At 40.2% G+C, this 27,866-nt stretch overlaps 2 protein-coding genes across 9 annotated transcripts in view; one reads left to right on the forward strand and one right to left on the reverse strand.

The window, feature by feature from the left end:
- Positions 1-27,866, forward strand: part of FMRFa (FMRFamide related propeptide) — a 109,510-nt gene that overhangs the window by 50,988 nt on the left and 30,656 nt on the right. For 2 of the 8 annotated variants that reach the window (XM_086986908.1, XM_086986913.1), the window contains exon 1: positions 25,621-25,835. The exons of 1 other annotated variant lie outside the window; for it this stretch is intronic. In XM_086986908.1, the coding sequence (XP_086843034.1) occupies positions 25,778-25,835 (58 nt within the window). In that variant the 5' untranslated portion in view covers positions 25,621-25,777. Of the gene's footprint in view, positions 1-25,413; positions 25,549-25,620; positions 26,985-27,866 lie in introns of those variants that run through there. 5 more of the 8 variants (XM_086986910.1, XM_086986914.1, XM_086986909.1 and 2 more) reach the window with 5 other exon arrangements.
- LOC111249732 (uncharacterized) lies at positions 6,569-8,517 on the reverse strand. The gene is made up of 5 exons (XM_086986638.1): positions 8,385-8,517; positions 7,537-7,876; positions 7,032-7,129; positions 6,762-6,815; positions 6,569-6,615 (listed from the first exon to the last, which is right to left on the reverse strand). The coding sequence occupies exons 2-5, from the start codon at positions 7,797-7,799 to the stop codon at positions 6,569-6,571; spliced, it is 462 nt and encodes a 153-aa protein (XP_086842764.1). The 5' UTR covers positions 7,800-7,876; positions 8,385-8,517.

The following is a 27,866-nucleotide window of genomic DNA, read 5'->3' on the forward strand; positions in this document are numbered from 1 at the left end:
ACCGGCTAACTGCAATTCTCAGACGCCATTCAACGCCCTTTAAGAGGTCGACGTACGTTAGTAAATGTTATGGTCTTCGTTAGGCGATACTGAGGACGTCAAACTTAGATCTAACAAAAAAAAGTGCAAATGGGTCAGTTGGGCGATATAAAAGGGGTATAGGCGAATGCAATTGTGCATTGTTCGGGGCATTCGGACTTATTTCCCTGAAAAGTCGATGAGTGCGCAAAGCGTGCTATCTTCGGGCGCAGGAAACTATGGCGCAGTATATGCTTTATTCGAGCTCATTCGTTCAATTTAATTAAATGACCTCACTAGCAAGACTGTATATTTTAAATCAAAAAAATAATCACGATTACAATAGAAAAATCGATTGAACGCCATGTAGCTCTTTCCTATCATGGACTAGATGCGTGTATGAATATAAGACAGGTTCAAGTTTTTAAGGCCTATGCAGCGAATAGTACATTCGCTAGGTGTACCTATAAAGATCTTATTAAAGAGCCATCACTGAGCAATCGATGGCTGGCGGGTCGTCGTTAAAAGATATGATATCACAGAACATGTTTTTGTATTTCAAACGCTAGTTAATTGTTTGTAAACGGTACTGTTTGAGAAATGTCTAACCAGTAAAGGTTACATATCTTTCTATGTCTAACAGGATACATCTGTGACAGATTGAATTTCACCATAGTGTTGGAACAGCCTTCCCCCATAGACAAGGGTCGTCTGTGTTTTAATCAAATGCTGCGCTTTCTTTCACGGTTGGGAAGTTGTTATTGAAAAGCCAAACAATTCCAAGTATGGATCATATTCAGTTAGGATTAAATGTTGAATTGGCGCCTAATGGAGGACATTTTATCTGAATGTTTCGATAACGGCTGCAATCTAATTCATTGCTCTTGGTTGCTACATGGAAACACTTTTAAATTTTTTCTTTTTTTTTTTAATTAAAGAAAGCTGTATCCGCTCGTTGTATTTTAACAAGCATAAAATCATGTTACGTGGATACGTTTTAAAAGCTTCAAGTGTTTAAAAATATATTTTTTCATCGCAAGTAGCAAATATAATGTAAAGTTGAAGTATAGTGAATCACGAAATGCCAAAGGCGTTACTCTTCAGGACTTCGTAATAACATTAATGGCAGCGTGTATTAACAATTTGTGTATTGTTGCACATCTGCAGTTATATCACATTGTGTTAAACAGTGCACACATGTTAAGCATATATAGGCAGAGACACCGAATAAAGAGTCTTCTCGTTGAATTTTCGCTAATGCCGACATAGTACTGTGATACGCCTCCAAAAACGTACTTGACGTCCGGTGTAGCTAAACGTCTTCTGGTACGTATTGTTAATGTATAGCATATTGTCACGGTGTTATCTCAGTTGTGTTCTGAACGAGTGTCAATATCGTATCAACTCACTTCTATTGTACCCATGAAGACACCTTGCCTCGAGAAGACATGGTGAAGCTCGTACAAAATTCTGTCCCATCATTCTTACCAGACAGAGCAAAACATAGTGGACGCTTGTTGCACTGGCGATGACTTGCTGCATTGGCACTCTGAAGTCATTACGCATCAGCGAAAACTAATACCTTCTTAGTATCTTTTGCCGGCCTCAGAGGTAACAAACGCTCGGATAGCTTCCTACCAGGACAAACGATGCGTCGAATTCGTCCTTATGCCATGTATGTGTATTGATTTTTTTAGTTGCTGACGTCAGCTTACTTATCATAAATCCCTTGGACATAAATATAAGACTGAGTAATAACATATTTAATTACTACTATTATTATTATACCTGTATGATAGAAAAGGGCGGCGGGAACGATGAGCCACTTCCGAAATTTTAAACACGAACTCCTATCGTACTTATTGTTTGCTTCTACGATAATATAATAACGACACAGGTGTTATTTACATAAATTTCTACGCTATTTGTGCCAGCTCGCTATTTCGTATGCCTGGTCGAGCAATCTCGGTGTCAAGCCTTAGCAAAGCTCCAGTGTACGCCAATTGCAAACGACTGTGGTGGTAGACCACCGGTTGAGGCTGGGATGAATCTATTGCTGGCTAAAGAATGAACCACGACCAAAAAGTAGCTACATGTTTTAAATTGGTAGAAATAATTTAGAGCGCTATGTATCCGTCGGCGGTGATCGATCTGCCCAAAGATGTCGTTTTGAAAAAAATCTATTTCACCAGAATAAGATTTCATATGAAACCGTGTGTACACACGCTTCGTGTTGCTTCCGGACCCAGCTGACTCGCTTCCTTTCTGGCCTTTCGATACACCGTCTGTATAGTGAGTGCCTACAATACAGTTTGATACTTAAAAAAAAGTGCTATTAAAGAATCATATCTTACGGTCCAAACGACCACCAACCGTTTCTCCATCCATACAAGTTATGTTTTGGCGCACACTTCTTGAATTTCTCGCCGGTTTTGTTCGAAGTCGCAGCAGTGACAGCAACTCTGGCAACCTCGGGGACTTTAGGATACGCTTTCGTTCATCACTGACCCACTTTTGAAACGCGAAAGATATTTAATTATCTCATGTCCGCAGCCGTTGATCGTTACGTGGGGACCGCTTCTATTCCCCACTCGTTCCGTTTACCATCTCGCCGTGAGAAAAGGGCAGAATTCGCTTACATTGATACGAACGCCTGTTATCACTTTCGACTTTCCTATAATATCTTTGACAACTGCTCCGTTTCGAGTTACAACGGGGAACGGTGACTAATGGTAGATCGGTTAGTTCACAAAAATAGTGCAATAGGGATAAATGATAGTGTTGTCGCAGTGGCAGGAATAACTTCGGATTGAATATTTTCCACAAAAACGTAATAAAAGAGCGAGCAAAAGAAACCGACTAGCCCGGAAGTTCCCTCGAGTCACCGACGCTAGCAGTCTGCTTTTAATGACAAAGCCACGTCGTCTGGCTGGGTGCGCTGTCTTTTTTCTCTACCGAACCAATGACTTGGATAGCTAAGCCTCTAATTGAAGTTGATCAAGTAGTTCAAGTCCCGCTAACAATTGTGTGCGCTTTATAACTGTATTATTTCTGTGTATCTATGTGCAGAAAGGTACTATATAAGAGAACAGGTAAGAATACAAAGTTATGAAGTGATGTATGATGCGGTGCGAGATATAAACGCTGCATCGTACGCACCGGAATATGGGGCTGGTTCCCTTATCCAGCTTCACGTAGTTTTAATTACCTTGTTCTCCCTATCCCCCTTCTCAGAGGGATAGCGCAAACACACTGTGCCTAAACAGTAATTTTCCGCTCTTATTTCCAGGAACTTACCTCTTAGAACTTACTTCGAGATTCTTTCGAGTTTACACGAATCTCGATAGTACCTTAAATAGGGCGTGTCCATACACGCAGCAAAAAAGGTGATACGAAAAGAACTACTGAATATACGTCGTCCCGAGCCAAAGGGGACTGAGATTACAAGTGTATGTACAGTATATTATGTACCTGTAAGTAAGTGCTGTAGGGAAGACGTGACACTTAACTATGGGTACCTGTTTCGTGAGAAAAAACGTCACTCTTCGAAACACCTATAGCCAAAATACTCTGAGTAAATGGTTACAGTAAATGGTTATTCCTACAAAATATAGGAAGGTCAAAAAGAGGAACTATGCACTGCTTCGAGGGGCAAAGGTTAAGAGGATCAGTGAGTGGGAGAACGTGGGTGTGGCGTAACTCAGCGCGAAACAAATGATTTTTTCTTCGTTTCGATTTAGAGCTCGGTGCAGAAAAGGTCAAATACATAATAAGTTAACGGAGATAGAGTGGAGTATTTAATATGATAATAATGATTTGTAAATAAACACGCCTCTATACCAGGTCCAGCTACCAGCAAGCGGGATCGGTTCCCGGCATTGCATTATGATGGTATTCGATATCCTGTTCTTTCGGCCGCTGTAAGCCTATTTTTTTTAGACACACTTCATATGCTAAAATTAGGTACTTGAGGCAAATGTGATTCACGTGGCTTTTGTAAAATGTCAGTGGTACTCAATTCAGTGTGAAATAATTCCCTTGCCCCTAGGCCTCTCGCCGTAGCTCGCGTATGGCTCTATTATCTCGTTCGGCCTCATCATAACGCCACTGATCTAAGCGAAGTGAGTATATACGCGTGTGTTAACCGTTACGACGCAATTGTTACGACCGTTATTGCATCAGCAGTCGCATGCCGAAAGGGGAGGAAAGAAGGCACATACAGGGCTCAGCAAAGTGTTCAATGTCTAGACAAGATATTGCGGAGAGGATTGAGTGCGAGTGCAATCTGATTGATGATAATAAAGGAACGAAAACACGCGCACACACTCTTAAATATATTTGTCGTTTTGATAACGCACATCTAGATACGCATTTCTCGGAGTGGCCAATGTCGCCAAAGATGTCTAGTTAAACGAATAGATCGGTTACTTACAACGAGAACGCAACTCGTACGACCAGAAGTTGCTATTAAAAACACCGAACTGTTGTTTATATGTAATTGTACGCAGCGATGAAACAGAGGACTAAATAAGCTGAAACTGATCCTCTCTGCACTGAATCGGCTGAAATAAAAATTTTACGCGATCCAAATCAAGTTTTGCTCAATTTCAGTATCGTTCTTGTTTTTTTTTTTCTGTTTTTATACCTTTATTAAGCCCTACGATAGATTGAATAGATTACAACCCGCCCTTTACGCAGATCGCTGATCCTTTCCCTAGCTATTAATAAAATTTTTACACACAATTTCATCTAAGGTTTGTGAATGTTTAATACTGAAATAACAGCGAGTGAATATAATAGGGAACCTAGGCACGAGTTGAGCCGCTGGTGCAGTGAACGACTTCCTCTAGACAATCACCTGTAAAAGGCTTTGTTTCATAACGTAGACTTAATCACTTCATTCCGTCCGCTGACTTTCTTAGGGAAGCTAAGTGCGGAGTTTGTAGCCATTGGCAGCGAATCCAGAGGAGGTGAAAGAACAAAATTGCTACCGCAACTTCAACGGCCCAACTAAAAGAAACTACGAGAATTCATTTTGATCTCTGGACATTGTCCAGAGAATCCTTTTACCGAAGTTCCAGCCATCAAATTGTGACACGAGATTGGCAATATTCCATTAATTATCTCTTAAAATCTGGCTTTTTAAAAATTTTATTGCTCTTCATACATGTTTCATTTCGCAAAAAGATGTGCCCCATCGCTTTCCTTCATAGATTACTTATACGAGCATGCCTTTTATGCACCTTTTCCTACTGCCCATAGCTTTAGCACGAGTGTTCATATTCAGCTAACTGGGTACAGCGCGCAGGAGGAACCTATCCTATCTCGCGATACTGATTTTTCTCAGAGCCATGTGCAGGCATACAGTTGAAACTTGACTATTGGGAAAACTCAATTCAATCGTAGATGAAGGGATGCCAAGTTCGTATATTTTCCTTTTTAAGGCGAATGTGGTGATGATACTTAGTTAAATAACCTCGTATAATGGTTTAAAGTTAAGCGGAATATCCTGCAATTTCTATATAGAGTAATAAACAATGCCACGTTCCCACAACCGATTGGAATGTATTCTGGTCTTTTATATCTGTGTCGCTGTACAGTATTGAGAGCAACTTCATATTATAAAAAAAATACGACCTATAACTTCGTTACTCAATTCATTTGGTCCTGCAGTTTAATTTAAACGGATCGAGTTTGTCGTCCTGTTGATTGCACTGAGGGATGCGGGTGCCATTGTCATGGTTCGCGCATGTGTACATTTTCACTCATGCGAAGTAACTGCATGCCCATCGTATGGTTTATGACTCGGTAATAAAAGTTGATAAACTTTAATGTGATAAAGATTTTTAAAGATAGAGCAACTAATTATTGCTACGGATATTGTCTACACAAAAAGTGCTTAAACCTTAACAACGATTGATCGACCTATAACAGTGCCGTATACAGTGCCGGATTCTCATATAAGCAGAAGGTTGAACAGATGATTGGGCCAAAAGAAAGAGTCATTTTGTACACTGATTCAGGCACGCATGTACATACCTATTAGTAATTTCCGATCCGGTAAGACTCATCATAGTCGTTACTTTCCTCCATTCACGTTCTCTAAGCTTCGCAGCTTTTGATTTGATGGGAAATGCCCATATTTTGTAGTGGCCGCCAACCCGTGCGATTAAGCTCAACATCTAAATATCGTATCGTCTATATAACTCGTTGTGAGGAATCTGCTTCACTCGTGATCGACTAAAGTTGATTTTCAATTGATTCTATTGATGCTTTTAACGGGCAGCACCGTGTAGCTCGTTTATAGAATACACTGTTTCTGTTACGTAACTGTGAACGGGAGACAGTAATACAACTCTATCGATCATGCTTTATCAATAGGATCTAATTTTTGTTTGAATTAACTTATACCTTGTAGATATTCAAGATGCTCCTATTAATTGAAGACGGAAGTGTAGAAAGCGTCCAACCATAAGGGTAAAGCTTTTTTCTTTTTTTCGTAGAGTTTAGTCCGTTAGAAGAACGAGTTCCGCGCTCACACAGCGACGGATTAAACGGTAGAACTATTCATCTCGGGAGTGGCGTGGTCCATGCACTCTGAACGCGTTGCCATAGTAACCATGAGCGTACGGGCTTTGCTGGTTCCAATCTCAATTTTGGAATATCGCTACCATGCCATATCATAAATCTGTTGGGGAAGTGTAAGGTAAATTTAAGAAGACTCAACCCCCCCCCCCCCCCACCACCACCAAACTCTCTAGTCGGAGAAGGTCCTTGACGTTGTATGTACTTGAGGACTTGTTCACGCAACGGAAATAGCGAAAAAAGAAAAGTTAAAAAAAAACTGTTAGCGTATTTCAAAGTCATGCTATTTGTATTTGTTGCTATGATTTAAATTTCCAGACTTTATAACTCTGTCTGAAGTAGGCTAGCTTTGCTTGGACTCATATTGGAACCGTGATCGATGTTACAAGGTAGTCCATTGAGTAGTGACCGTTAAAATTAATACATACTGAAAGTATTACATCTGGCACTTCCGTCAAGCGCTGTCTCAGATGGCTGATTTCCGGCACAGGGCAAAGGTTTTGAGTCTAGACCACTTCGCGCACACCTAAAATCATTAACCGAGCGTGTTATCATCGTACTATCTCACAAGGCAAAGATAATAAAAAGTACTAAAATGACAAAAGTCGAATTATATCATAATGGATCGACGAATGTTTTCTCGGCGGCAAGCCGTCTTAGCCTTTGCAGAACGAATCATTAAAAATGTTCATTTACTCTTTAGTTACGTAATGGCCCTTCGTTTCGAACCTTATAACGATAGTAATATTTGTGCTAGAACTTGAAATTAGTATAGGCGCGGGACCGTTGAATACAATCATAAATAATACGACGTTGTCTTTAAACTCTGGAAGCTTATATTGTGTTTGTTTTTGAGTGTACTTATTTCGAAGAGGGTAACCAACGACTTTGCGTTCTATCGATCAACACGATGACATCATTGATGACGCTTACGTGATGGGATGCACGACGTCGACATTCCATTGGAGGAACAGCTGATTTTCGAAACCTATGCGGCTTGACGAGGCTGTCTTAGTCATCCCGTAGAGCGCTATTGGCAGACCCGCAGGAGTCAGTGTTGTAATTGATCTATCTTGAAAACATAGTTGTTTATGCTGTGTGCAGCATTCATCACAGTATGATGCACAATGTCCACACTCGGCAATTTCTATTGACAAATCAACAACAGCACGAAAAGCAGCTACGGATAGGGCCATTCTGCTGCGCGGAATTTCCCCAGTCCCCGATTCTGTCTCGTCGGATTTTCTCGCTTCACTCGATCAGCCTGAACTGCCTACCCGCGGTCAAGTGTTGTTATTACAGCAAAGCAAATCCCGACCAACAGAAAACAACAACAATAATATCATAAGAAAAACGTGAACACTTTCTCCAATTGTACGGTTTACGATAGATTGCTAATAAAATCTATTGTAGTTATAAACAGTCCTCTTACAGATGGTGGGCAAATTACTGTTTACTGTTCAATGATGACAAGTTGACACGGAACCATATTCGTAACTTTGTCAAGACCAATCAACGACCGCAATTAATTTTTTTTCTGCCTTTCTGTTCCCTCTATTTCCTTCTAGTTGATCCCGCAATATAACTTGAGCGACCACAGACGGAACCGGCTTCTTTCTCTTTTCTAGCGGTACCACCTGTTCAACCAACTGTTATATTTATATATCCCGTAAGCGGTCCGAAAGCCTATCATTTTCTCAATATATGCTGCGGTATGAAATACACTTAATCATTTAATCAAAGCGGTTCCATCTGCGTGTTTTCAGTCTGAACGTACGTACCTATGATACCTATGATCTGAGGGGCAAACCCATGAAAATATGTACGGCTGGAATGCTTAGTGTGGGATTCGTAGTCGCAGTCTATGCCCACACCGCGTTCGGCGTCGTCGTAAGTAGAGCTAAGCTTTTGGAAGATAGAAATATTATCTGCTTTGAGGCCACCGTTATGGCCATGGTCGGTGTTGTCAAAAATAAAGCTGCCGCCACAAGGTTTTTTATATTGTTGGCCAACAGGATCCGACGGCCCTTCGTTTAGGTTGGGACGTTTGCTCGACCATCAAATTTTGATCGCAACGGCGATTTAGTTGATAGTATTATTTTAGAATCGCTAAGAGGTTGTGTTGTACGCTTGATATGCTCAATGGGACAATTTCCCGCTAACTTAGAGAAAGACGGGGTTAGATGAAGCGCTGAGTCTCATGGATCGTCAAAGACCGGCTAGTCTTCATGGAATTTTCGTCAAAACACATCGTATCTTGCTTTGATGCGAACGCTGATTTGTCTTTCTTGAATCCGTGTCGCCGGGGCGAACCTTCCGTGGTGGAGGGCGTATCGCTTTGCAGGAAGTGTTACAGAAAGTTTGGCCTCCACCAGAGTTGCTGACCACGATGCGCACCCTTTTGAAAGTAAAATGGCATGTTATTATTTCATTTGTTTAGTAGAATGATATGCGGCGCCAGCTGTACGCTTTACCTGACCATTGACGCGGCAAAAATGCTTTCTTTGACGGCGTCGGACTCAGACTTAGGGAATACTTGGCTGACGTTACACATGTCAGCTGGATGCAGCCGACTAAGTGTTGAAAACAATAAGCTCGAGATTTAATAGAAATAGACTGCGTCTTCGCTAAATAAAGCAATAACTAAAACAGGTCAAAATCACTTGTATGTGTTTTATAAAAAGTACTTTATTTGATAGAAAAAATTACTTTTCACAAATCCATACATCAGGCACCTCGGTATTCCGCAACAGCCCGTTGTACTATCGAGTCATGTGTAGTTTTATAGCTTACGTATATAGTCACTACTGGCATAGATTTCGTATCTACGTCCATGCAAAAAATAAGGTCTGAAGAAACAGCGGCTTTAGTACAGACGTTAGTTGTAGGACAAACGACGATAATTTGCCATGTGCCGCGCAAAATTTCTCGAGCCAACGCGGATATAAGAACACCATTTAACGACAGCATATACGGCTAGTAGCAGCAAAAAGAAAATAACAGATTTTTTTTAAAAAGATATTGGCAAGAAAATAATAGCGTAATCGGGAATGAACAGATCATTACTGTCTTAACCATGATCGTTTTTAACACATAGAGATGTATTTTTTTTACAAATATGCCATTCGAAAGAAGTTTTTCATCTTAATACACGCACGTATATAGTTTAATTGATTTTTACAAAATCGATCAAATACCCTGTATAAGTATTTAGAAGAAAATTGAAGCTAACTTTGTACGAAAATTCGCAAGGTTAATATGTTGTCGTCACCAGTTGTAACACAGTAAAATACTCCATACAATTTCTACGTTGGAGTCATTGCACTATTGAAAAACTATAACACAAACATTTTAATGCATTTTGAGCAGCTGATTGCCGAAGACCTTCGACGATTGTGCCTTCTACAATCGATAGCATCTAGTATGAAGGAGGAAATCTATTAGCGAGCATATGACGTCCCGCAATGGCCATAATCTATTTGACCAATAATAACTGGTCATCGAATCATGGCGCTCTCATCTTTATCACACACACGTATCGATAAGATCTGACCAGCATTTCTAGATGCTTGATGAAATCTTATCGATATCACCAGCGTAAGCCGGCAAAGAAGATGAAAGCTAAAATTAAGTTATTGGCTTAAGAATCCTTAATGGACGACATAAAGATTTCGAAAAATAAGCGGATACCCAACATGTGCCATCTTAAAAGTCTCCACAAATGTCTAATACGTTTTCCATTTTGATGAATACCATGGGTCAACAATACATACAGGTTTACAGGTAGTACCGTTCAACTGCGGCGTTTTGCGGCGAAGATTAACTCTACTTGGGAACATAGTCGTTCCAGTTACCAGCGACCCATTTTAAAATATGCAAATTTATCTTACAGGTACAAACATATCGTGGGGAAAATTAGGGTGAATATAACAAAAATATAGACAAGTATGGCCGCTCACACCTGCCAATTAGAATGTGCGCAGCAAGAAGACTTGGCACGCCGTTATTTGACAACACTTACTATAAAAAAAAAAACTGTGGCAGACCATTGACTGCATGCACGAACATTCTAGTGTACGCGTCTATATGCTCCGTGACAAGAAAAAAAAAGCGTGACTTAATAACAGTGATTGCGGCTGTGTACGAAACGGCGACATTGTGAGCCACGTTGTTGGCGGCCGAGTCCGTGTCTACAGGTACTGCTCTCCCTATATTTTGACCTTTACGTCTGGTATCACTCTAGTAAAGCATTTAATCAGACAGCTGCTGTAGGACAACGTGTCCCTAAGATTAGCAGGCGAATACGTTACCCACTAAGCTATCACGGGGATAGGTAACGCTCCCTGAAGTGCTCATTCATGGTAGACTGCCTCAGTTGTATGTCCCAGAACACTCATAAGCACATTCGTTTCCGCTGCGATCATTGGTCTATAGGAAACGCGTCACAAAGAACGCCATCTCTCATTGTTCAATGTCTACAATGGAAAATGTCTAGGAAGAAGACGAGTTATATGAAGTGTACTTACATAAGTAAGAGTTTCATTAAGAAAATAAATGGCGCCAGTCGGTTTCCCTGACCACTTATCAGCGACAAACGTTCAGCTGCATAGCACAAATACGCACGTTATTTTTAGAGAGGCAAGTGAACTTACCGTGTCTAGCGTGCCTGTCGTTAGCTATCTATCTTACTGTCCAATGTATATTCAAGAGAATCAATACACACGGATTAGATGCAATTACGAAAAATAATAGAGGAAAATGAGAGCTACGTATCTAAATATAGTAATCAATTAACTAGGTTTCTGCTCTATCTAGCAACCGGAAATACAGAACAGATTATCGTTTTCAAAGAGGCGTGCCCGCTCTGACTGCCTTCGACTATCTATGGACGAAAATATCTGTCTAATATTTCATATACATAGTAGGAAAAAAAGCATTTTTTATACATATATAAATAATTAACTTTGGGTTGCCTTAGCTTGTCTTGCCAATCGTCATAGCTTGCAGAAAGCAAGAACGCTGATGGGAAGACTTGGTTTGAGACTTTCATAGAAAATCCTAGTTTGCGCATATTGGAAGTGAACAATGCGGTATGAGATTACGTATATAAAATTTTCTTCTAAAACTGTTTGTTCGTTGCAATGAAGGTATTAGAGATCCGTTGCACACATTGTATTTTCCATCATGAATGTGATAGGAAGCGACCTGCCTTCCTTCCCAAGTTCCCTTTACTTTGATATCGGCCATATATGTATAAGACGATATCAACTTTTGTTTTTTTATCTCATTACTATATTCTGAGCAAACAGAAAGCAGTGGACAGATTTTTTTTGCTATTCAACCTTAAGTGTGCCTGCCGGTCACACCGCATGGCAGGCAGGCCGCGAGCAACGTCGTCGACGTGTCATTCGTCACCCGATTGAGTAGAGTACGTAGTAGAGAGCTATCTATGACAAAGTCTCTAGGAGACACCCGAATAGCCAATGAGGAGGAAGTGAGATATTAATTGAGAGTTCCTTCAGACTTCTCTGGGCGTTGGTGGTTGAGCTATGCAATGAAGGGGAATTGTTCCAGGAGGACGCGATCCGCGGCGACGCATGAGCGAACGTCATGATGGAAAGCGAAATAAATTTTCGATCAATGGCGGGTTAGTTGTACCTCGCTTGCTAGATTTATGTTAACCCCTCTAAACGAGACTATCGTAAAACACGAACAGGGAGCAGGTCTCGGTTATCCATGACCTATTTAATTGCTATAATAAAAGAGGTTTACACATATTTAATTTTAGAACGCTATTCATATGATCAGCTGGGATACAGACGGGCGGTTGTCTTATCTAAACGATCTTTTTTCTTGCGATTATGAAAATGATTTTTATCAAGAGCAGCTAATCAGATAATAGATTTCATAGTCCACAAAATTACCACAAGTTTTCCGTTATCTGAAACGATACCGTGTTTTTTTTCTAGGGCCCTTGAAATTCTCTCGACGCCAATATCCACTTCATATTCTCGTTCATTCCTAAGCTGTTCCATCTCGCTGATAACAGCCGCTTAATGCGTTCATAATAGTCCTACACTTATCATCATCTCATTACCTGTATTTATCATCTACCGAAAGCACGATCGTTGAAAATGGGGAAAAAAAGCACATCTAGGTCATAGCTTTCTGGAGACAGCGAAGTTCACTTTAATGATCTTAGTGTCTGTCCCTAAGCGGAAATTCATCGATGGGAATAATTCTCTCTAATTAAAGAGAACTGATTTAAATAACAACTTCACTTCGCTGTTATTTTGCAATTCATTAGGAAGTAGGTAGACTTTTTCGTGGCATTAATCCTGTTCGTATTGTACACGAAGCCAGAGTCTCTCGATGAAGCTGATCAAAATTAAATGGGGGCACGATACCCGTGTCATCTGCGAGCAAATCAAATACTAGTTATGTTTAGTAATCAAGAAGTAAAACTTTTTCTTCGGTCATAGCGCATAGAAAAATGCGAAATAGAGACAAATACTACGGATTTTATAGGTGTCCGGTTATTATTAGCAAGTATGTCTTGCACCGGGACAATCGTTGTAGTATATATTAGTTGCGGTTGCTTAGCAGATTCGTCTGACAGCACGTACATGCGTCTGTCTCACGTCTCGACAACAGCGTTCGGCACCCTTGACCATAATGCATGATACAGCACGCACATACAATATCTTACACTATACCGGAAATTCTTTTTTGGCGGGTTTACTTGCACGGCGAGCTTAGCCCCTTTGAGGCGAAAATTGTAGGCAAAAACTATGGGTGCGAATGTTCTAAAACTAAGATAAGACTCAGGGGGTTCAGAATCCCGTTTCAGTAGAACCGAGATTACTGCGCTAGCGGCTGGTCTGATCTGCACCTATTAACAGCAAAAATAACGGAATCATATTCTTAATATTATTTTGACCAGTTCTAAACGTATTAGACGATGCTTCGAAAATAAAGCTCCAAGTAAACTTCTAGGTGAGCTATGTGGAAATAATCTCCACACAGTTGTCTAGCTGTTTAGAGCATCGCCATTTTGATTTTCTACGACGCGTTCCCCGCTTTTACGTTTTTCAACGCCAGTGATTTCAGCCCTATGTTAAGTTCTAATTTGCGGATCACGCAGACATTTGCTGACATCAATCGACCTGAATCCCAGCGTAACGTGATTTGTTCTGTTTACCGAAACGAACGAGGTGCGAAATACTTTGTGTAAGAGTAAAGAGGAAGCGAAAATTGAAAATCAAAAACGTTTACCTGTTTGCTTTCATTCGAGACATCGAAATAATATACGTCCTAACTAAGTTAACAGATATAATTTTATTGACAGTTATATTCCCTCGAAAATAAATACTGCCTAAGAACACAGTTATCAGCTTGAGTAAACTGGGCGGGAAACCCCGCTGAAAACGGCATCACTGAATATAAATTTTCTTGCTAGGTTCCATCGTGCAGACATTGATGCGGCTGACATGCACTGTTGACCTACATCCGCGAAAAACCGTTTACTTGCTTCTACCAGAGAATGTATCCTTTCGGAGCATCACATTAAACCTCGCTAAATGGTAACTTAGCCTAGTATTTATCATAGCAGGAGTCACCTGATGATACGAGTTCCGAATATTTTGCAATCAAAACGATCAGGTTCAGTTTAACCATTGATGCCACCAGCTAGAGACAAAAGTTAGTTCTTCTGTAACCAGAACGCTAGAATAATTTTTGCATAAAAACGATGACATAATAGAACTTCGTTTGATGGAATCTAGTTGATCAAATGTTAACAGTTACTTAATTTTTGCTGAGAACACTTCTCCACCGGAGTTAGTAACTCAGTCTTCAGTCTCGTGAAAAGGGCAACTGAAAAGCGGTGCTTGTGATGTTGGATAGCTTTTTTTTTAAACTTAGAGACATATCCTTTAAAGGAAATACGTATATGCGTACATATTTCCATCAACGTAATGAATGTTCTTATGAAAAATGCGTCACGGATAAACGAATACATGATCGAATATGGACGATATCTTTGAGCCAATGATATTGAACTATCGGAACAATTTTGTAATAATCGATTCGAATTCCTGCCGAAATAAGCTCAATACCAGTGCATCGATAAGGTGCGTCTAAGGGTCCGTCGTCGCATCCCTTGGAGAAGGAACTCGGTACTATAAAGGCATGTCCTGCAGCCGTCTCTACATGACCTACCAGGAGATATCAACAGAGATGATTAGCAGAAACTCGCGCGCAGAACACTGGTCGTTTAATCTTTATCTCAGATGCACGAATTGTTGAGAGGTTCTCACAGAGCCAAGACCATCTCGCTAGTCCATGCCCATTACGTGATGGTAAGATCATAGACTATTTTAAGATACCTCTCTTTACCGATTTATCGAAAAGAGCTATAAATGTCCAAAAGATTATAACACCGTCTGGGATTGAGAATACGTAAATCCGAGAGATTAATAGTTTCTGGTAATCCAAAAAAAAAAAAAAACGAGCCGTGTTTAGTATAGAATACATGTATTTACTATCTAGCACCATTGGTGGAAGTGTGTTAAAAATTGGTTTGGTATCAACGGTTTTTTCTGCCAATAGTTTTTTTATTTTCTTACACACATAGCGCTGCGTAGATCGAAGGTAATCTTCCAAGCGTTTTTCATACATTTGCATTTTACAGGAGGCATCATATAGCTATACTGAAATGGCGCTACCCTCAACGACAGACCTCAAAAATAATTTTTGATAGTTTCGAGAAAAGCTAAAAGCGCTTAATAGCAACACTTCCACTACACGGTTCCCAATACTCGTTCAGTAGGCCAAAGAAGCATACGCTATTGATTAAAATATATAATCCATAAACTCGTTCGGATTTAGTTGTATTTTCCTATTCATATATATAAAGAAACAGCAATAAATATGGTTCATATGGAAGCGCAACGAAAACTACATAAGCTCTCCAATTTATAGGCACGTGCTTTTTGTCTTCAAAAAAGAGTCCCCAAGCAAAAACTACTTTTGGCTCGGCGTCGCCGTGCGTTTCAACGTTCACACAGTTCTCGAGAGAACGCTTTGAATAAGCCAGACTGACGAAGCTTGTTTCAGCCGGCTAACCATTATTTTTATATATTGGCTGACTCTCAGCTTGAGATGCCTCTTTTGACTGTAGAAATACTTTTTTTGTGAGAAAGATTTCCCCAAAGGTGTTTTCTGTGTATGACCACTGACCGTAGAAGAACAGGAATTAGAGCAATAGAAGTTGCAAAAGGTACCTGAACACTAGCAGCTGTTTCTACTGCGGAAGCAATCTTGGGACAATAAATTTTTGTAGATAATTGTGGCGAAGATTGCGAGGGGACGTGAAAAGTGTATAGAGAGTGAGAAATGAGCGGTATCGTATTAAGATCACAAGTAGTATCGACCTACCGCTGACTGGTTGCCTTATAAAAAAAAAATGAAAGACGTACCCATTATAACATCATGCTCATGTGTGTCTACGTCTAATTTTCCTTTAATCAGTCATCTTCAGTAGAGCCTGTGTCCTGAATACGTTGGTTAATGGGCGGGGGAAGCTGCGTAACGTATGGCGTAAACACATGCAACAGCTGTACCCTCCTATCGCTTTCCATTCAGATCCTCATCAGGACTTCATTTTTAAAGCTCTAATTTTTTTCTTCGTCTACATTGACCCCGCTATGCCTTCACTTACGAACCTCAAGCAACACCGATAAATAAATAATGATGTCATCGGCAATTTATCTACTTTGATTACGTGTTCGATTATTAAAACTCGACTTGTTCACTTCCTCACATCCACATCTTGTTTCTGCTTAGATCGCCGTAGACTACTTGTATCTGGTCCCCGTCGTTTCGCGGTACAACCCTTCGTCGTCTATCATCGTCAGAGAAGCCGTAGCGAGTGCGTGAAGCAAACAGGCGAACTACTTATGATTTAGTCCAATCTTTTTTCCAAAACACTTCTTAACGCTGGTCCTGGCTGATCATGTCAAACATTCTCTAAACAACAGGAGATTTCATGTACTGCCTTTCCAACCTATGTCTAAAGTCTTCTAAATATATATTCTAGTGAAATCTAGCCGGTCTTAGCTGTGACTAATGCTAGAACGACAGGTAGACCTTCTTTCTGACGGAACATTACCCTGGAGAAGGCGTTAGAAGGCCGAACAAGCTTCTTCGTTTTCGGGTAAACTGGCGTCGTCGCGCTGACATGGTCCTAATTTACATACGTTATGGATTGGTTAATTCCAAACCAACTGGATTTTGGTTCGTCGTGATAACAAATAGCATTTTACACACAGAGTGGGGCAACGCTGGATAGGTAAGCGGAACGAAGCAGAAGAAGAAAGGTGTCTATACTTTTGCTTAAGGTAATTCCAGATTTTAGCCACTCCATAGGACATACGAGTATATTAGCAATCTCTTAGCTCTCAAGAAACAAAAATTGATTGAAACAATAATTGAAAACAACAAAGAAAATAAACTTATCATAGCGAAGTAACTATGCATATTCATATATCGCAAAGTTCTCCTTTAATATCGTTGGACGCCGTAGTAGAACAGCGTTTTGCGCCAGGTGGAACTATTTATTTTTCCTTAGCGCGTAAAACTTATTAATATTTAGTGTACATCCTATCTAACCTATAAAATAGGTTCAGAATTCAGAATTTTGGCCTAGCGCGAAATTTTAGTTAGGGCAGACGATTATATAATACTAAACGTTTCGAATTTTACGTCCGGTGTTGTCGTTAGGCATCACCTATATAGTGCCTTTATGATAAGCTTATGGGTGACGTATTTACTTATTAATTTTAGGAATACATAGTGGCACGGCTAGCCGAATGACAATGAAATATCTAACAGCGGTACCGGTTCTAAAAGCTAAAACATGCAACTTCAAACCCAATGAAACCCGCATTAAGTTCTCTATATGAGCTCCTCGTTTATCTCTGTGCTGTAAATAGCCATCGACTCTAACCAGCGCAGAAGTCAACACAAACTTTGTTGTTAGAATTAAACTAGCAGATGTTCCGTAAAGCGTCAAGTTCCTCAACTATATATGCGTTGAAAAGTTAAATTAAAGACATTATTAGGATTAACAAATATCATGCTCCAAGTGCGTTAGCGCATTGCTACCATGATTACATATTCCTACTGAACCAAGTTGTGGGTTCTTTATTGAACACCCCGAAAATGCTGGCACTAAAAACTAGTAAATACCCCGTAAAAGATCAGCCATCAATCATTTATCGTTTCGTAAAGAGTAATTGTCTTTGTTTTCTTATAATTACATGTAAAATGAGCAATTACGCTGGTTCCAGTTAAATCTCAATGAAACGATCTAAAACCTAGCGAACATACAGCTTTGCTACATCGAAACACTATCGTCCTTCTTTCGATGATCAGAACGGATAGGTTTTACCGACATTTCGATATTTTGCGAGCGAAGCAAACGGATCAGAGAAAAAGGAAAAGGTTGAACTTTCTCAGCGGACGCCTCGTTTCAACGACGATTTCGATGTAAGTCATTGATTTGATTTTGTTTCTGATGGTCGCATTGATTTTGAGACAGGGACAGGGGCGCGACGCCAACGGGACCCCATCGTAACTGACAAACGCCACTGCAAGAAATGCCAATTTGTGTGTCGCTTTTAAATAACGCTTCGTAACCTGGAGGTCCTAGGATGAGAAGAATATTCCGCAGGCTATCAATTTGTTTGTTTAGAGTTAGAGTAGTTATGGGGGAAGAAGCCCGAAAAAAATTACCGAATTGAATTAATTACCAGTTACAGAATCCTATACATCGCTGATTTTCGTATACCGACGGCTACCAGTTCACTTGGTAGTTCGTCGCAGCGAACTACCTTACCGCATGTATGCATAATAAGCTTAATGATAAATGTTAGAACTACCACTACATGCTTCAAAGTTCAGGAAATTCTGTCATATTGTGGGTTAAAAAATTGCGATGCCTTCTAAAAGTCAGATGTTTAGAATTACTGACGCTTTGACTGCCACGACAAAGAGAGTTCGAAAGAGAGAGTAGAAGTTGACACATTGGATAACTACTGCTACGGGCAAAAATCGTCATCGATTCGTTTAAGACGGTAGGTACACTGTAGGTACGATCACATCTATCCGTATCAATATATCTCACTTGATTAGTAATTTCTCTTTCTTTCAAAGAAGAGCTGTGCCGGCTCTGTGAATGACGCTGAATGGGCAACCCGCCCATAGCCGTATGTCCCGCCCTCGACTTCAAACTATTATTCAATAATTTTTCACCAATGAATATAATTATATTCCCCAGCCTTAATCTACTTGAAGTTCACTATCATCGGAAATTACCGCAAAGTAATTTTAACCCTTACGTAAACGTCAATACATTGAATTTTCCACTCAAACTGATCTTTTCTATGCGAAGAAATCTGCGAACTTCATCAATTTTCACAACTCCGGTTTTGGTTTGGTAACAATTTTGGTAACTCAGCAGCAATCTCTACGCATTTCAGTTTCGTTTTAGTCGTTTTCTACGTGTTAACAAAACCTCATTCAAACGTAAGTCACATAGACCCAACATCACTTCCGGGCTTCCAGCCCAACTTCGTGTGGCCTTTCACTCCTTTTTTGCTACGTAGGACAATTGGCACTGCGAAGCGGCCAGCAGCAAATCAACGAATTGTGTTAAATAAATTACTAAATCACCAACAATAATCAACCATAATGTCATAGATAGGGTTCTCACGGTTCGTGTGTAAAATAACCAATCGATATATTCCCTCCAAATAGTATAATACGTAATACATGTGCGGGCGCACGGCGTATGTATGCGTCTCTTCAATTCTGCACGCATTTATACAATGTCTTGACAATTTTTGCAAGTGGATGGGCTTTATTTCGTTACTGTCTATTCATTTCTGCTCATATCATTGGAAAACGTAGCACGCGTTACTATTGGGCGAATATTTAAAGCTGCATATACCCGCGTGAGGGTTACTTCGATTGGGAAACAGCGCAAATCCAGTGGCTCAGAAGTAACTTGACGATGATGGCCGCTTACATACGTATATAGCCTACGTGTACTACTCTTGTTGGATGGTTTTCGCTTAGTTCTGCAGGTTAGTCGCGTCCTATCTGGGGCCGCTTCACTAGTCCTAGCTTGCTGAAGGTCTGCAGCGGTCGCGCACGAACCGGAAAGCTGTCACATGATTTGGCCGATGTCTAACTTTCCAACAGCTTTGATAATTAATGTGGTCTTGTTATAATAGAATCGACCAGTAGATAAGAACTTAACCAGCTGGCTCGTTTCACTGGTGGGAAATTCTGCTCGATAACTGTTCAAAAAAGCGGACATTAACGAGACATATTGTGTTGAACGCGTGGCAAGTTACAGCGCAAAGAACTTTGTTGTAAAGCATACAAGGACAAGAACGGATATGTGCCATCTTTGCTGCAGGGCGTATTCTTGATCGTCTGCATCTGGACGTACTCACTGCGCCGAAAGGGACTGACCTTTGACAGTAGACTTTATGCACACTATTCGAAATTAGATCCCGACAATGTGTAGAAAATTCTAAAATGATTAGTAGCACTCAAGTCTATACCTCAAACCGGCAACATAACGTTTGATTATTTAAATGTTTAGAAATTGAATGAATTTGGATAGACGTCATTACAATCACGATGGAAACAATCAATTGTATATGAAAAAATAAATGGCAGTAACAGTTGTACACAGATAGTGGTTGTCTTCCGTTGACTGCAGCTACACGCTATGAGCAAAGAAAAAGTACGCTTAGCGAACGGAGAATATGCGGACATTTTGCTGTCTTAACATAACCGCAAGTGGAGAACTCCCGCAGTTTAACAGTCCAACAAAAAACTAAACAAACAATCTAATTACCATAGAAAAAAAAAAACACTTTTACGTTTTCATGAAGATCTGCTTTTTAATCGTTTGTAACAAAAACCGAAAAGAAACTAGGTGACAAGATATAACTACGTCTAACCTTCTGTGGGCCTGGATTACCACTTCGAACGCCGTCATATCTGTAAAGAGTTAACATGACAATATCTAAAAGGTTTCAGTCCACAAACACTATCTAGAATTAAGGAAATCGCCTACAAAAAAAACCTCTAATAATCCACGACGCAGACTTTGAAAACGAAGTATTTTATGCAACGACCGACGAGTACCTGAGTGATTATTATGCTACCTTCGTAGCTCTGGTAGTTAGTGCTTATGAGGAACTGCTGAAGATCGCTTGTTATTTACCAACGATCGCAATGGCTTAAGCAGGCTATCGAATCGCCTTCTGCCTAAGCGATTCTGTAGCCCACTTATGATCAAGACGACTATGAGTTAAAAACGACGATTTTTCTTTGTACGCTTTCAACTTTTAGCGGAAATAGCCTAGCGGGCTTTTACCACCAATTATTCATTCAAAGAAAATTCATCTTTTTTCTTAGCTAAGTTTTTGATAAGAAAAGATTCGAGTTTTTGAGTGCTTCATACACACCGTAGACGTTAGTGTATATAGAAACAATATACCGTTTTAAACTATTAGGAGAAATACAGCGTTCAGTACAATGGTCGAAATAAAGCTTTGTTCAGCTTCAGGAGGCAATTTCATGTCTTTCGAAACGTAAAGAACTTTAGAACTTTTATTTATAAAATGTTTTAGGGCGGGAATTATCGATAAGCCATAGTTTACAGCAACAAGCGCCCGTTTTTGTAAATTTAGAGTTAAAAGTCACCTGTGTTCGATGCGTCATTTTATTGCCCACTGTGCTAACGTCACCCGCGGCAGGTTTTACTCAAGTTCCATACGCATTATAGGGAATGTAACTTCCTAAAGTATTGATAGGATCAAAATTGCGTTCCGTCATCGAAAATGGTATATTGGTCCTAGTAGGCGGGTAGTTGCAGCTTCAAGTTTCTTAGCCCTTTTTCACCTCCGACAAAGTTAGATCTGACCCGTTGAAAGTCGTGTTTTTTTTTCTACAAAGATTTACTTACCTTCCTAGCACGCTTTCAAAAAAAAAAAGAACTGAATATTGTAGAATCCTTCTGTTGGCAGAATTATATTTTTGATATCTGTTAAATTTATGTTAAACATGCATAAAAAGAACTGGATCACAGCTTTGTCTGGATATAGAGCTCTAAATTTTACTTGTGGTCGTACAATTACCAAACCAATAATTAACTAATTTTTATAATAATCTGTCGCGGTTGCATCAAAATCCAAGTTTCCGGCCTGTTGAAGCTCTTATATGCAGCACACACACACATACGTTATTCATGCGGCTAGTACAAATTAAGGTATATATAATAAATATTTAGTATTGCTATATTTTCCGTGTCAATTTGTCCAAAAAATCCAGATAGGCATTTTAAAAGGCAATGACAAACGATCAAGATAAGCCTCGGTGAGTCTTGGTTTCTGAGGCGAATTAAAAAAAAAATATTAGTAACATGCTGCGACAATATGGCTGGCTTGCTACTCTGAATCTTCAATACATAACGTAATATGAACGTGAGAGTAATGTAAAATAAAAGGGTACCGTAGCTAACGATATAGACGACTTCGAAGATCGATAACTGAACTAAGAAGAGCTTTGTAAATCTATGCAGTTTTTCTGTTATTTCAGCCAGAGACCATGTGTTTTTTTCACTAGTTCCTCGAATTTACTAATTATGTACACTTCATGAAGCAGTTTTTTTACACCTGGCGCAATGTGTTCTTGCGTTCTATCTGAGTTTGTCAATTTTCCATTCGATCAGATCGTGCGATCTCATTGGCCCGCAGCATCCGATTGATACGATTCGAAGAATTCCGAGAGACCCCAAGCTTCATTTTTTTTGTCACTTGTTTATAGTCAAACTTTGCTCGCTTTCGACGCTAAGCAATTGGACATAAGCGATAGATCTCCGAAAATGGCCGTATCAGTCATATCATCTTAGTGGACGCCCCTTAATGCGTCTAATCGCCAAAGGTTGGAGCAGGACCGTGGAAATTCGAGCACATTTCTCTGTAGATGAAAAATGTCCGAAAGTCGAGGAAACAATGTTTTCATTGAAAATGAAATTTGTTTTGCCCGACCTAATATAAATAGAAAATATGCTAAGTAAAAAATTTGACTATGAATGCGACTGCCCTTGTCGGTGGCAAATACGCTTCATACGTATCGACACCACTTGCTTTGTATACGATCTTTGCACCATTTTGCGAGAAAGAGCCAATTTGGCCAAAATTGAAAAGTCTGTCTTCTTATACACATATATTATATCACTAACTAATCTGCTAGATACCGAATGAATAACTTGTAAGTTAAAGTTAGCCCTGTCAAGTGAAAAACAATCTTATTGCATTCAATATCTTCAATGCTGCTAGTGTCGTTATTGTTTATAACACCTGCAGAGTTTATCATAATTAGGTATGAACTACAGCGTATTCAGTTTAATAGCTAAAGCTGCAGTCGTATGTGCCTCGAACTGAGCCATACACCTACCAGTATTGGCCTGTTTACAACAAAATAACAGGACCTATACCAGGAGGTAGCGTCCCATTTGTTACTTTGGCTGGCATAATGTTGAAGGAAGCTCAATACGTTGAAGAAGAGTCGATCGCAAGCAATGCAGAATGTCTTTATTTAGCAAAAGAGTATTTCTGAGAGGAAAGAGTAGGAGCTGCTGTAGGACATATCATATTGGAAACTGTAAGAAAGGTAGGCGAATCATAGCCGAGTAACGAAGACTAAATGTTAATCATAAAAGCTTTCCACATCAAAGCCGCAGACAGCATTTCTATACCTTGGATGCTTTCCAAAGCTATCCATTAGCCTCTGCCCTAAGAGCGGTAATAGGAAAAAAGGAAATCAATAAACTCCTTTCTTTTGTATCCTTAGATAAAAACTCGATGTTTATACTTCGAAACATCTATAAACTGATGACAGCGAACTCCAGCTTATAACTAGACTTCCTAATGATTGTTATTATTCCCACAAAACACCATTTCCACCGTTTGTGCAACGTATTAGTTAATGAACCCTATTGTCCTCAGTGAACGAGTGACTTCCGACGATATATATACATGGTCATTGTGTTGTTCGATGAATAGCAATTATCTTCAATGTGTTTTATAGTATTGCTCTACAAATAAGGGCTTTTATTGACCCTGGCTTAGATACTGACACCGAGGGCGAAACTTAAGGTCAAGGAACTCCTCAAACGAGGATTCTTAATACGAGTAGCTGAACTACCCGAAGCAAGCTCACGAGCTGTCTGTTTAAATGTTAAAACAATGTCTTTCGTAACAAGCCGCTCTTAGCTGGCCCCTTCAGTAGAAGTACATGTTCACATTGAACTGCAAAAAATACGAACCTGTTGAGCATTTGAAGCTGTAGGTCGTTTATAATTGCTTAGTAATGGCAGTTTCAAGTAATCACATCAGAAGGCGGCGTGGTCTGGGTAGCTCAGGTACCTCTCGTCGCCACCGTAACCACAACTAACAGGCATGCCGCTATTATTTTCAATGTGAATAGCTGCTTGTATAGTTGCCATGCCGTTTTATAAGTCTGTTCGAGAAATATTAGATAAATCCAACGAAGCCCAACCCGGTCAGCCTCCTAGGGGGCAAGTCCTTGATGCTAAACTAAAAAGAAACCATTTGAAGACCTGTGCACAGAGAGCAAATATCCAAGAGCGCTACAATATTCAACAACCCAATCTTCAAGCAAACTAAGATGCGACGTAGACTACATAAAATACAGCGGAAACCCCGAGACGAGACAATGGTTTACACGTACATTCATTTCTCACAATATTCTCTAGATAACGCTAGAGCAAGCACGTGTTGTTCAGTAGATTGTTTGTCAAGACCTTTATCAATCAGATTACGTTTACAGTGGAACTTTATTCGGGTGTTTACATACACCTATCGTGCATGTTGCGAATAGTAAGTCATGAAAATCGTACTACAAAAAGGATGACAGTACTACGATTATGTTTTTAATATGAACCTGCCGCTTCATTCGGTCCATGCTTCAAAGCGTTATCGATGCGATGAAAATTGGACTGTAGCAGCTCGATCCTTGTTGGTGTCGTCCAGTTGTCTAAAGGAGACATCTTTCGGTTGTCACCTGCCATTTAAGGAGTGGGCAAGTTCTATGTCCACCTTCTCGAGGTATATCCTGATGCGTGGTCCTGTGTTCACGCTAAGTCGCTCGTTTACTGCATTGTCGCTAAGGTACTACGCTTCCTTGTGCCGATATGAAAAGCTTCTCTAGGGAAAGGGTCTTACTCGGTAGCATCTTAGTTGGCGCGCGTTTTTATGTGCACCACGTTCGTGGTGATTATAGATGGCCAACAATATTGGCAGCTTGATGTTTCATTGTAGAATCCATCTCACTGGAAGGATTTCAAACGTAGCCTAAAGCAGCCTGAACCAAAACTGTATAATTAAAAACAATCAGGTACGATGAATGGGGCAGAAGTCGACGGCGAAGTCCAAGCTAACAAACCCGACGCCCCACTATTAAATACGATAGTAACTTAAAAGAAAACAACTTTTTATCTGTATTTATCATGAGCTTCGCGAGTTCTGCTCCCTTGTTTTCTTTGTTCCCAAACCCTTTCGTACATCTATCAGCAGCCGCTAGCTGGGACGCGCCACCCCTTCGCCATAGAATGGAAGCGATGATGGCCTTGTCGACGGCGAACCTCGCCCCATCGAGTGGATACTGAAGCCCGGCCAGCCTTAGGGGCGGTGCCTGGAAGAAGCTGGGCCTCGCCTCCGTAGGCGATCTCATGGATGCCGACAGCGTGTGATTATTGTGCGTCTTTGTGGGCGTATGTCTGCGGCTCTATGTGTTCGTGAGTGTTCGCTGTGAGCGCGCAAATTGAGTAAGCGGAAGGTGGGTGAGTGCATGTTCGTTCTGTCGGTTGGTCAGTTTTTGCTGTGTGATAGGCTATTTATCTCGAGCAACAACAGCAGCAGCAGCAGCAAAGTACAAGAAAGGCAGTCTCTCCCTGAAACCGACTTAGTTACCAAGCATCACCATATCTCGCCTTTTTCTTGGCCTATTTTTTCTTCTTCTTCTTCGTGCGTTCTCGTTGTCGGTATTTTTCCTGTTGCAAACACTAATGTCATGCAACAAAAATCCTATAAGGCAACAGGTCGGACTGGAACGTCAAGTGTTCGGTACATTACCATTAAGCAGTCGATTCCCCAGACACCGTGACAATCAACAACTGTCCTTACATGAAACACATTGATACTCACACTTATTACAAGGACCAATTTCCTATTATTGTTGTGAACCTCTAAACATCAAGTGTCGCACATAAACCTCGCCAATCCCATCGGGCTTATTGAGGATTAGAAGCGCAGGCACTGAATAAGCGAATTGTTAGTTAATTTAAAACAAGCGTTTCGCTGAATATCCGTTTCATCTGAACGGGGAATCGTATCGTACTTCTGCCGAATATTGAATAATCGAAAAGTATGAAGGCTACAAATGAAGTGGAGTCATGAAAAGAAGTAAAAGATGCCTAAATGTATCGACCGTACGTAAAAATTCGTGAATCTCTTTTGAGAAATTAGCCTAAACGGGGTTAGCAAGCTGCCTTGTCAGAACCCGATTACGCGCTTTCTCGGCTATGACCTCGTGTATGCAGTTCCCGAAAAAGATCGCTGAATAATCTTTACTGTGTGCTTGTGTGCTTGCGGGCTCGTGTTTTTGCCAACATCGAACATTCATAATCTGTACGATGTGTTAGTGTATCTCGAGACAATAATTCAACGGCGTGCATTTCTCCCTTCACCGTCTGTCGTTCCTCATTGTTTTCATCTTGCACAGTGAGTTCCTTCGTACATGTATCCTTCTTTCAGTTTTCTCGGTCCGTTGCTGCTTGCCATTGATTACTACTACACTGATGAGCAAAGCTTGCCCAAATCCCACCATCTTTTCTTTATCTTCCCCAAGGACTTTGCATCGAAGTGAGCAAAAAACGACGGGCACGATTCGGACACTGAATGACGGAGCCAAGGAAGAAAACGATAGGCGAAAGCAGAAAACAATAACAAAAAACCGGCGACATTTTTCGCCCATTACCCCCCCCCTCCCCCCCAAAACACTTCTTTCTATATACTGCGTTTTCAATAAAGGAAATACTGAAGCGTCTCGCAATTAAGTGCTCGCATCACTCATAACTACGCTTTCTAACCAAAGATCCTATGACGTTGGATAAGCATCTAGCAACGTACTCATTGCGTGTGCAAGACTCTGCCGGGCGTTTCCTAACGTTCGGCACGATATGCGGCAAACAATTACGGTCGACGAAAAGAAACGTATGTAAAAATGGTGATATCTAATTTATATGAGAAAGTCTGTCATGCCGTATGTCTCATAGGTGGCGATTCAATGAATGCATCCCCCAGGCTGTAGAGTGGTGTTTAATGTAAAAAAAAATCGTATACCAAGTAAATTAGTGTTTGTGAATACATTCTTGTGTGTGTTCATCAATGACCGTCTCTCACATGGATCAATGTAGTGCGCGAGCTAAAACTTTACGCACTTCGTGATAAAATCAACTATCTTTGCTTTTTCTTTGTCATCTGTTTTCCTTTTTACTTACATGTTAGAAGACAATGGGACAGTGAAGCATACGTTCTTATATATATATATATATAGAAGAACGTATATAGTATATAAGTGTAAATTTGAGGTAAATAAAGCGGCATACTCGAATGATCGAAATCATCCATTTGCTACTGAAGCTCTATCTGCCACATGTTACGTGCGCTGCAGCCATAGCTATAAAAAAAAAATAAAAAAGGCATCGGCACCTCCACTTAAAAAGGACATTAGTTCAGTTAGTTTTATGGGTGAGACATAACATCTTACCATAGGCAAAAAAAAAATTCTTACTATCACATACATTGTAGCGGAATAAAGAAATAATGTCCGATTGATTGCGCAAAAGCTCATCTTCTACTCACGATAGGGTCAGTCGTATTTAACCACGTTTCACTCCTCAATTTTTAAAAATCGTATATTAATTCTATTTTAAGCATGAGCTAGATATTGCTTACGCAGACCTTTTCCTCGTTCCATTTCCTAATAAAGAGTGTTTCGAATCTAGTTAGGTTAGGTTGCGATAATTTTCCTATCTCTAGTATTGACACTAGGGAACACCTGAGTACGAAGGCGGTCGTAACTTACAAGGCTTT

This window comes from Varroa destructor, unplaced genomic scaffold (assembly GCF_002443255.2).
Source record: "Varroa destructor unplaced genomic scaffold, Vdes_3.0 BEIS01000004.1, whole genome shotgun sequence".
Lineage (NCBI taxonomy): Eukaryota > Metazoa > Arthropoda > Arachnida > Mesostigmata > Varroidae > Varroa > Varroa destructor.